Genomic DNA, 12149 nt, shown 5'->3' on the forward strand with positions numbered 1-12149 from the left:
CACCAAGTACTAAAAGCAATCAGGAACAACTGGAAGGCAAGCAATCCGGCATATGCCAGTTCTAGCCTTTAGTCATACATTCCTTTCATTAGTCATCAGTTTTACACCCTTTCTATTGTACCTTGAACTTTATTTTTTTGCTATCTTTTCTTGAACTTTATTTTTTCATTTTTTTATTTCCATAGTTACAGTAAAATTAAAAACTCATTTTGGCTTATGAAATCTGTTCTCAGGACTACAATTAGAATACAAAGGTACAGATATTTACTAAATTACCTTTTTTCCAGCAAAAGAAACTTCTACAAATGGATCTACCAGGTTTTTCTTGTCTGCTTCTCCTCCAAATAATTCCTTGACAGTTTGTGCAAAAGCATCATCCACTGGAGAAGTGTCAAAAATTAAATTAAGGTAGTTGCTTTATTATTACTATTTTTATTTTTTTATTATTACTATTATTATTTCTAAATAATAAATTGCCCATTGCAATCTTACCAAAATCAACCAGCTCACAGATCTAGGAAGAATAAAGTCTAACCTGATAAGCAAAATTCAGCAGTGTTGCAGGTAAAAACTGAGAATTTTGGCTTAGGAGCAATTTTAAGAATATAGATTTTTCAAACATCATATGTAGTGCTGATGTGCTCCTGAATTTAAAGGCATCACTGTATTTGAAAAACATTATACATGTATTTGAAGACATTGCTATTTGGCACAGATATAGGGGAGAAAACTTGCTAGCAAGGGATAAAAAGTCACCTATATTCTATTCTGAGCAGCTAACACAAATAACTATTTCTACCAGTGTTCAAACACCAATGGACAAGTAGGGAGAAGCTGCATACTTTGTGGAATGTCCTCAGCCCTGTAGATTTTGAGAAGGAAAGTGACCCATCGAAGTGCAGTCCCAGCAGGTAATAAAAGATTGCTCTCCACATCATCACTTTCATTATCTCTCTCCCTTTTTTCAACCTGTTGGGGGATACAGTTGTAGACAAAAAAGACAAGGCAATGTAGAGAATTAGAATTAAGGTAATTAGCTAAACTGTTGATTAGCTAAAGACTGGTGTCAGTTTCACGATGAAGAATGAGACTGTACCAAATCATCAAGCCGCAAAAATTTAATTCTAGCTAAACTATTTTACTTTCAGTTTTAGCTATAAAGTACCCAATTGCAGGAGCCCAGTGTAATCACACTTTCAAAATCACCGTCATCAGACAATGATGACTTTGGCACATGTAAAATGCCAACTTCATGCAAATTTCATATTCATCTCTTGAGAAGGCATTTATTACAATTAGAAAAAGCTTACAAGTCTGATATAACTTAGCAGAACTTACTGCTTCCTCATTTAAAAATAAACACACCACAAACAACTAGACATCTCCTTGTGATTTCAAGAAGTGTGAGAACAGCAGAGAGGAACAGTTAATATGAAACTAAAAGGCAATCTGCCATGGTTCTGGGAACCACATTATATTCAGCTAAGGAGAACAGTATGCAAAAATATCAGGCAGGAAGAAAAGCAAAAATACAGGCAATGGTCTGGTAAGAAAAGCATTACAAGAAAAAATCACCTGTTTTCACCTTGACAGAACAGCAGACAGGAAGGACTGGATTGTTTAAACTACCTGCTGCTTTCATCTGCATCAAATTACCTGTGCCTGACTTGTACTTACTGAGGGGTCTGATCTTCACCAGGAAATTTGGGTAGTACTCTGGTTTCTCTGTGGGCTTGTCTATGTTTTGTAGTAGTGGAGACATCCCTGACTTAGTCCTGGAACTGGTATCAGTGGCTCTGCCTGCTTAGCTAAGCTAAGGAGAGTTACACATCAGCTTGAATGCAAGGCCAGGCTAACACATCTCTGCTTCCAGTGCGTGAAGGAGCATCCACAAATGGTGGAGGTTGCTTAAGTGAGCACAATAACCAAAAAAGCTTTGAGTTAGCCACTTAGTACAGGATGAAACCACTAGTAGATGAGCAAATTATACACTATTAAAACAATGTTGGGGGGACATAAATAAGTATCTGTGGGATGGGGAGTGGAAGAAAACCATTTAAATTAAACTTACTGGTGGCTCATCTCCAGTTCCCAGGACAAACATGCTGACTTTCATATAGCCTTTGGCTCCTGAATTTGTATCTTCAGGATCACTCAGTAAAAGCCACTTTCTCATGACTGCATGGCCTGAAATAAAACAAACATCACTACTGTCCCCAGTAATGCCCATTACAAAATGGCAGACATCATATAATCAGTGAGCTATTTCAAAAGTATGCTTTATCCTAAATTGCACTAATTATTTAACAAAATAATCCTGTCCCAGACAGGTCTCAATAGAGTAATCCAAAACGAGAAATCTGGTGTTAAACTATTTTGGCATACTAGTTCAGGGATAGTTATCAAATGTTTTTGCATTTTTCAAATTTTAGGTCTTTGATAAAATAGGGGCTTGTACTTCATTGTGAATTCACTGAAAAGAGTTATATATTGTTGGATATTTGGAAGTTAATACTTAAAGCAGCAAACTTAAATAACTTTAAATTAAGTTTGTTCTCTTACTTTAGAAATTCAATGAAATGTTTCAACTTGTAGTTTCAAGGAAAGAAGTTCTGAAGTAACCATTACTTACCAGGCTCATCATAAACATAGCCAATGTCAATCTGAAATAAAGATCAAAGGCATTACCTCTGAAGAAATAGCAAAACAGAAAAATGGTGGGGCAACTGACCCCATGTTTTTCATGGGCAGTACTACATTGTTCTCTTGTCACAAACACAAGACAGTTTACATAGAATATTACTAGGAGGAGAAAGAGAAAATGTCTTACACTGAAAAATGAGGGATTTCAAAGGGATAGAGCAGCCAAGAAGAAAATGCAAGAAAAGATAATATATGTAGTTATTTTCTTATTTTCTTGGATCCCCAGCTTTTTCATTTACCAGAGACACAAGATGGGGCTGGCTTACTGCTTCTTGAATTTCTTATCCTCATTCATTATTTTATGTTCAGACAGGCTTATCAGAACACTTTTGTTCTTTCTTCCTGCTCAACATTTCATCCTTCAGTTCCAGAAGTGATTTTTTTTAATGAATAATTTCCTTTTCTTTATTAAGAATTATGACCATTTCTCTCCCCAGTGTGTCAAATCTGGACGAGATTGCCTCATTCATTGGATCAGATTTTAAACATGCCCAGGAATGTAAGTATGTTTGCTCATGCAGTTGGGGCCAGTATTCCTTGCAGGTGAAGTCTAAAAGGGTGATTTTCTAGACAGAATTACCCTTGTGGTTTCCTCTTGGAATGTGTGCCTGCAGGAACAGAAAGCAGCTGAGTGACGTGCTGTCACCTGCTTAGTGAATAATCAATCTTCCACACAGCAATACACCACTGACTCAATCACTAGAAATCACACAGAAAATAAGCAGTGAGAAGCAAAAAGCAATCAGGTTTGTGGCAGAAAGTGTTTCATTTCCAAAAGAGCACTCTTCCCTCTTTGCATATTTTTGCAAAAAGCTGGTCTAGAAACCTCTTGAATTATGCAGTACCAAATAAGCAAGCAGAAGAGACAGCCAGTACTGAAAGTGTTGTAAGAGCTGATCCCAGCAGCCATTACAAGGGAATTACATGGGAATTGCATTACATGGGAATTCTTGGCAGGCAGATGTCTGTATTCCCAGAGCTGACAATAACAAATCCAAATAAAGACCATCTCACTAATATCATCAGAACCATAGAAATGACTTTAACTAAATGAATTTTCCACCCCTGTTTTTGCTTAACTTCTGACCAAGGGAAGACCTCTCCACATTATTTGAGAATGTGTGTCTTTATGCCGCCATACATACCACTATTCTGCCTATTAGCTACGTAATAAAATTATCTCTTCAAACCCTACCTCACATCAAATAATCACCTGACCACAAAAGAAGAAAAAGTTGCCTGGATTCAAATTGAAAAACTTGGTATATAAACCACACAAATTTTTTTAACAATAGTCCTCTACTCAATTAAAAAAACCTGCTTACTACTGCTTTGGGCAAATGGTCTCTAGCTTGAGTAGCAAGACATCATCAGGTAATTCTTTGACCCCATGAAAAAGAAGTATAAATGTAAACACTTAAAACCAGTACTTAAAAATTTTCTCCCATTTTATTTCAGTTAGTCTCGATATGGAGCTTTCTTCATACCCACCTTAAATTCACCCATCAGACAGTCTGCTCGTAGAGAGTGAGAATCATACACCTAAAAAGACAGAGGAGCATGAAACAGGAATGTTCCTAAACAACCTGGGAAATGGCCAGAGGATGCTACAGGTACCCAGCAGCCTTGTGAATATGCACTGGTTTTTCTTACCCGAATGCTAACGGTTTCATCGAGCAGCTCTAAAGGAGTCATGTGGACATTGTAGAAAAATATCTGTCAAGGTAAAAACAAGCAAAAAACCCTGTCTTAAAGTGATAAACACATAATTTCTTGAACATAAAATGCAAAAACATTATTTTAAGAGGCATGTGAAGCATTTCTGATACAGTACTTTCACCCCACCTTCTTGCTGGACATATTATGTGGTAACTTAGTGCAGAATGAAAAAGTGAATTTAGTAAATTAACTCAATACAACTTCCATTTGAGCAAACACTGTCAGCATAACTGTGCTGCAAACTTCCAGCACTGCCCTTTGCTCCTTGCTCTGCACTTCATATTTTTCTCAGGTGAACAACTTCAGAACCTATGAAGTTCATTTGCTAGAACATTAAATCCTGGTCTAACCATCGCTGTTGCAGTTGTCAAAGTGGCCTTGTTAGGGTTAGTGGTGATAGTGATTTGTATTCCAGTTTTAGGCTACTATGGATATTGAGACTGCCAAGGAATCATTTCAATGTAAGGTGCAAACAATTTTCTGCCATCCCTATTTTTTCCACGGCTTCATAAATTTTGACTGCTACCCACAGCTTAGTTCAAGTTTTAAAGTTTTATAAATTCCTCGGTCTTGCTTGTGTATGTTAAACATGCTTGCCATGCAATTCCAAAATCTTCTGAATTTTCCGCACACGCCCAGATAATGAGAGTCGTGCTCAGCATTTTCTCTATTACACTTCAGGTTTGCAACATCAACCTTTCAGCTATGGGATCATTCTTGTGTCCCTTAGGTGGCTTTGAATTCTCTCCTGTATTTCAGTGTGTTTGATGCACAGACCCCCTGCCTAGACAGAGAAATCTAGTGGTGCTTTTACAAAACACGGGTAGCAAGGCAGTGACATCTCCAGATTCTGTAGCAGTCCTATGGCATTGCACTGAGCACTCACCTGCACACACCACAGAGGTCAACAATGATTTCGAATTAACTTTTCTGAGATTTTTATAACCTGAACACAACTACTCAGTCATTCTGTCACATGGCCAACTGCTCTAAAGAAAACATTCCATATGTCTCACATGAAGTTTGACTTCCTTCTAGTTAGTTTTATCTGCTAAGACTGTCAGTGACAGAGATGTGTTTAGTGATGTGAATACATAAAGAAAAGGACTGGGAATGGTATAATGCATGTTAGCCATAATTACCCATAAATATGACTAAAAATGTATTAATTGATCATAATGAAAATTGTATTAACTACTTCTCAACATTTGATAGCCTCAACACTTCAGCTAGTGTGTTCTTACACCACTTACTTCATCAAAAAATGGGTTATTTCCTCTTTTGATTCTTGTCCGGTGCGTCTGACCACAAACATGAACTTTGACTACTGGTTTTATGTTATTCCCAGGCAACTGACGACCTTCAATGACTCTAACACGAATCTGAAAAAAATCAAATATTTGTACTGATTTATTCTCTATATTATCAGTGATCCTGATCACTACAATTCCTTATTATACTAATGTTAGCCAACACCTGAAGTAGCTGACAGATTCAAACCAGATTTTGCAAGCCTAATTATGACGGTAATTAATTTTACAAGACAAGTTACAATTAATTATTTCACTGGGGTTTTTCATTTGCCTTTACCATTTATTTTTGGAGCTGCCACAGTAGTTTGAAATCTGTACAACTATACAGCCAATAAGGTTCATCCCTATTTGAGCAAGAACTGTACAAAATCACACAACTGAGTAACAGGAACATTTGAGGAATAATTTTGAAATCCTGGCTTTCAAATGAAGAGGCTAATTATCTCTGTGGTGCATTAGATAAGTTGACATTAAATTATGCTCAGGCTGTGTAAAAGCCTGTTATGCTCAGCAGAAAAAGGGATCATGCAATATTTAATAAATCTAGTACCTGAAAATCTTGTGGTTTGTTAGAGAGGATTCTCCGTGTTTTCTTTCCTTTGGTGATGCGTTTAGCCAGCTGGGCTTCCTTTGTGCCACTTGGAACTGCTGGGGTGATACCACCAACTGGACCATCCAACCCATCCTCGTAACCTCCATCATCTTCTCCATCTCATACAGCAAAAAACCAGTGCAATTAATAAATAAATAGCAGAACATGCTGTTGAAGTTACAGGAACAAGAGTTTGATATCCAAGAGTTCCAGTAAAATTCTATTATTAGCTCACGTCAATAATGTTTTTGCCAACTACATTCTTCCAACTCCTTTTGAAAGCTAGTTGTTCTAGCCTGCTTAAGAACAACCCATATCCTAACCAAACTAACTCTAGATCAGTCTGTCTTCTGGATGCAGTGTCTAATACAATTCCCATACATTTTTTTTAATCAACCAATTCAAGCAAAGCTGAGCTGTAATCCAACTAGTTCACAATTCACCACAAGGGATTCATTTTATTCCAGCTGAATAAACATTGCTTTTGAATGAATCTTGCTGTTTCCCAGCAGCAAGACTAGGCTATAGCACAGCATTGGTTTTTAGTTCAGAATCTTGAATGCACAAATACATTTAGGGTCTGCCATCCAAAATAAAACTGAATCCTTCTCTACAACATTTAAGTGTGGAGTAAGTTTTTCAGTAAGGATCTTTGACAGCTCTGAAATCAGCATGCCTTTGTGGAAGACAGTTCTGCAACCACATGATACTATAATACTGAATCATACTCTGAGATTCCAGAATTGCAAAATAGGATCCATAAATATCTAGACCACAAAAGTGGCCACTTCCTTGTGTTTACAGCTTTTCTTAACTGGGCAGTGACTATGGTAAAATTTAGAGGAAGAATGAGCTGTGTCTATGGTGGTTGGCATTAACAGAATGTATTCTAACTTTATAAATTACAGGCTGATGATCACTTTGTATAATCAAGACCTTCATGGTCCTTGTAAGAGATGTATAAAACCAGAGAGATTGACATGCTAAGTATTTTATAAGCAGAAGACCACACCCACCTCTCTAACATCTCTCAAAATGCATTTGCCTCAATGGATCCAAGCAGCTAACTGATTACCCTAGCACTAATTTTTAATTCCTGAAACTGAGCTGTAGCTGTCTCAGGGAAATTGATTTCATTTCATGGGAAATAGGTGTCTACAATAACTAACTAAAGCGTGCTTGATAATTCACACTGAAATAATTTCCATGCAGTTGCTGGATACTAGATAAAAAACTGCCATTTTTTATTTTATCTGTATGTTATAATTGAAAAAAGTTTAAAAGCTATCAAATAATCTCATAAAGGTGAATTTGCATTTTTAGCCTTCAAGTCCACATTTCTATAAAATTACTTTGAAATGCAGTAATTCAACATACAACTTTTGTGCTTATATTACTTATCCTTTTGCTCTCCAAAACCAGCCTCTGAGAGAAGTCAGTGTAATCAAAATTTCCCTCCAGAAAACTCCTGATTTCAATTTTTTCCTTCTCATGTTACTATCTATCACCAAATAATGATCAAACTGATTTACTTCTCTAAAATAAATTTATTTATTTAACACTTATTAAACATTTATTAAACTTCCTTCTTTCTTCACAAACACAGCCTTGATATTAGGCTTATTATTTTCCAATCAACTGCAAAAGTTTGTTATTTCACAGTTCTTTTAAGAGTCTGGAAAACCAAATCTCAAAAATTCTCTCAGCAGAGAGAAGCCTGGTCAATATGATATACAGAGAGACCAAAGAATATTCCCTACTGATCACAGTATTTCATCGCCTAGTCAAATATCAACCTAATATAAAACAGTGTCTTCCAAAACTTAATTGTTCTACAAGGGGAAAGAGGTTTAATTAATCAAGAAAATTTTTCACCAAGCTCCCTGACATTGAAAGTAATAGATGGAACATCTCTGCTTTTTGGTTAGGCCTAGAATTGCAGCAGATAATTGCTGTTTCCTTGAGCATTCAAAAATCTTTCTCTCCTAAACAAAAGCCATTTAGAAAAGTTTTTAAACAAATAGAGAAAATCATACTAAAATCCATTTTATGTCAGGAAATGGCAATTTTTTTTTTACCTTCTGAATCATCCTTAATTTCTTTGAAATAACTATCTAGCAGTCTTGACATGCTTTCTTCTGGTGAACAGTGCTGCTGAATCACCTTCTTGCGTTACCTTAAACAGCTCCTAGAGCTTTTAACAAAAACATTCTGAGAAAAGGATGAAATACCTTCCTGTGCACTGGTCCCTCCTGGATCAGTTGGATTTGCAGGTCCAGCTGGTGGCTCGTATCCTACTACCAAATCAATTGTTGCCTATAGAGAAATGGTTTTTTATGTAGCCCACAGTATTCACAACAGTTGATTAAAAGCAGTAAGTTGTTCAAACTCTGTGCATGAACAGTTAACTACTCATTGGCACAACAGTTTTATTAAGTCTCAGCTACTAGTAAGTTAATAAACTATTATTAAGCTGTATACACATGCAAACAATAAAGATTACACAAATTCAGCTAATGGACTAGGTTCTAAAATAATATCTAAGAAATGGAGTTGCTGTGTTTATATTTAGAAAAATCTGTCACAATACAAGCATGTAAGGTGTTCTACAAATGTTAGCTTTAGTTCCACAATATTCATGGCAGACAACGTGATATCCTAAATTTGCAGACAGAAAAACAAAGGCAGTAGAGAAATAACACTATCTCATCAACAACTTAACAAGTCTGAACCATAACTAAATTTTCCTATCTGGCTTCTCTAATTGCTCGTTCAAATCTGCATCCTGGAAGAAAAACAGTATGTCATTTTCCATTCTAATTATAGAATTGTCCTTTTTCTGCTTGACTGTGGTTTTGGATTATTGAACTAACCATTATTATTACTAGTTGCCAGAGTAACATGAGGAGTCAGCAAAAAAAGGCCAACCTTGTGACCAACTAATCATGATTTTAAACTACAGCTGCTGAGACTGAAATTATGCTTAGAGTCTCTCATGACTGAGTACACCAGAATGCAGTATGAAGTGCCTTAGCAGCTACACTGCACAAACACAGTAAGGTCCCAGGTTCCAAACCTACTTAATTAATAACTAAGTTAATAACCATTGAAATCTAAACATGTGCTAAATCAAGTTCAGCAAGTTCTTGTGTAACTTTCTGAAGGGAGCTGGCAGTGAACATGTACTTGATCATGTGCTTTGACACAGGTAGCTGTTACAAAGCATATGGCAAAAAGGTGCATGTGGGAACTCCACCTGGTACTTGGAAAATGCACTTTTTCAACATCAGGCTGATTTCCATGCATACTCTGTGGTCCATATTATTTATAACACATAAATACAAATACATAATATATACAGAGAAAACAAAATTGTATAGACTTAATTATCTCTGGTTATAGATTTCCTCTGTCTGGAGCTTTTGCTAGACATTTCCAAGAATTAAATTGATATTAGCCCTGTTGCTGGAGCATTTTGATCAAGAATACAGCAAAATAAGAAAATATAAGTTACTCACTCCAGTTTCTTGTCCCCTTTCATTCAGTAGAGGTATGAGTTTGAAGGGAAAAGATCTGCTTTGGTTACCTACAAGATCTTTCAGTGCTACGGATGCACTGCCAATTAATCTGGAATTAAATAAAAATAATTGTTAGAATGCAAATACATATCAAACAGGGATTACCATTTTTCTTTTGCTAGCATCTGTTAGACAACAAAGTAACTCCAGCCATTACTTGAAAACTCAAAGCACAACAAAAGACCATTGCAAATGCCATGTAATGATTGTGTACTGCTAATTTTTTATTTCTGTTTCATTACACTCAAATGTTGGTGTTGGTGTTGTTCAGTGAACATAAACTAGGTACAACAGCTGCTTTACTACACAAAACAGACACAAAACCAGACACAACTACATCTTTCTAATGAAAACAGTGAAACAGAACAAATGCAATCCACGTGCTTACTAGAGAACCACAAAATTAATCTTCTTGCTCATAATTCTGCATTTTGGAATAGGTTCATCTTCTCACTTCTAAATTCTCAGAATGTTTCTAATGGTTCTAGAGCAGTCTACCAAAGGAAGGTTTCAGAAGGATCTGATATGGATGGACTCTTCTGAGTCTACTTCTGCCTACTTTGGGACTGCATCTGTCCCTCCCACCAAGATGAAAATTGCATGTACTTTTAGCCCAAGAGACTACTTTTAGGCAAAATTTCTTAGGGTCGTACTGGTCTCATGATACCTGGCACTGTATTTCATTCCCATAGCATGTAGTAGCAGTTTACTCCCATACTGAAGTGGATTACTGGAATAACTGAGATTTTTTTTCAATTAAAAAAAAGCAAGATAATTTTACCCTGTAAATATTTCAAAGATCATGTGTCACAAATAAAATACCAGCTTTGCTGCCAAAGCAAAAAAAAAAAGATCTGTACACAAAGAACGTAACTGAGGTCCCCTGAAGTCACAGAGCTTTTTCATGGAGCAGCTAAGGATGCAAGGGTACTTTTTCACATGGAGCAAGAACACTATTATAGCTACTCTTGCATACTGTGTTACAAGAACATAAATTAATTTTTTGTAAAGTACATTAGGATACCTATATATAAAACATTCATTTCCTCCAAATAAACCTTCCGGATTTTACACATCACAACTTCTGTTCAGCTGCAGAAACTTACATATTTTGAGGTGCCATAGAAGGAGAAAAAAAGAGAAAGTATTTTCCCATGCACATTTGTAGAAAATTTATATAGACTTGACCTTTTGATTTGATATAAGCTTACTGGAGCTTATGGAGTGACTTCAAAAGAATTCAGAAGCCACCCAAAGTAATCTCAAATCAGCAGGATGAATGTTTCAGCAACCACACCCTCCCATCTGGTGACATTAACTCAAGAATTGCCATTCACCTGTAGTGCTTTTCAAATTTTGCACTGTACATTTCCATTTCTACATTTTCATCTGCCCTGTACAAATGATAACTGCACACATTTGAATGCCTAGTAACTGTTTTTAAAATAGTGATCCCTTTCAGCAGACTGAAGAGGGAATCAGTTACGTAGACTTCTTGCCTGCAACCAGCTGCCTCTATACATTGCCCCTCTATTTACATGCCTTCATTTCCCCCTCCTTTAGCAGGCTGGGCAACAACAGTCTCCAGTCTTTTTCCACTCTAACAAGATTGAGAAATTTAATATTCAAACTATAAACTCTCTTAGTCTGCTTCTAGACTTTAGCCAAATTTTAAGCTTTGGCCACTATTCTGCCTTTCCAAAAGTTGTCCTGCTCCCTGGGTTTGGGATGTTTCACCTCTCCCTTATCAGAAGCACAGAACTGATGAGGTTGGAAGGAATCACTCATGATCATCTAGTCCAGTGCCTCTGCTCAAGCTTAGTCAGCTAGAACAGGTTACCCATGACTATGTCCAGTCTGGTTTTGATCATAAGCTACTCAATGACTGAAGTAATACATTTCAAAGTAACAAGGAATGCCTCAAAGTCATCCTTAGGTTTCATCTATGTCACTTTTCTTAGAGAAAGCCTTTTTTTCTGACATGCTTCTCTCAGGTCTCTAATCTTTGGGCTAAGTCAGCTACATCAGACCTCAGGAGCTGTTGGGAGATCATGTCCATCAGCAGTTCATTGACGTTTAGTGCTTTGCTGCAAGGCCTGCTCCTATACTTCCCTCTGACAGGTAACTAGATCCCAGTTCTCTGCATGGCTACTGTGAAGTTGTTGGTTCCTCTGAACTCTTAAGACTTCACCTTCAGTCAGGATTGCATGTGACCTCCACCTGAAGTCATGACTTACAAGATGA

The 12149-nt window shown here is 36.7% G+C and overlaps 1 protein-coding gene across 1 annotated transcript in view; it reads right to left on the reverse strand.

Annotated features, from left to right (window-relative positions):
• The window catches only part of MYOF (myoferlin), a 61009-nt gene that overhangs the window by 38140 nt on the left and 10720 nt on the right, over positions 1–12149 (reverse strand). Inside the window, exons 4-13 of the mRNA XM_054276620.1 lie at positions 9846–9954; positions 8559–8643; positions 6286–6446; positions 5676–5804; positions 4357–4419; positions 4195–4245; positions 2633–2663; positions 2072–2187; positions 843–969; positions 277–380 (exon numbers count right to left, since the gene is read on the reverse strand). Coding sequence (XP_054132595.1) covers positions 277–380; positions 843–969; positions 2072–2187; positions 2633–2663; positions 4195–4245; positions 4357–4419; positions 5676–5804; positions 6286–6446; positions 8559–8643; positions 9846–9954 — 976 coding nt within the window. The remainder of the gene's footprint in view (positions 1–276; positions 381–842; positions 970–2071; positions 2188–2632; positions 2664–4194; positions 4246–4356; positions 4420–5675; positions 5805–6285; positions 6447–8558; positions 8644–9845; positions 9955–12149) is intronic.

The sequence above is a fragment of the Melozone crissalis genome, unplaced genomic scaffold, assembly GCF_028551555.1.
Source record: "Melozone crissalis strain CALT ecotype California unplaced genomic scaffold, PUWL_Pcris_2 ptg000019l_1, whole genome shotgun sequence".
Classification (NCBI taxonomy): domain Eukaryota; kingdom Metazoa; phylum Chordata; class Aves; order Passeriformes; family Passerellidae; genus Melozone; species Melozone crissalis.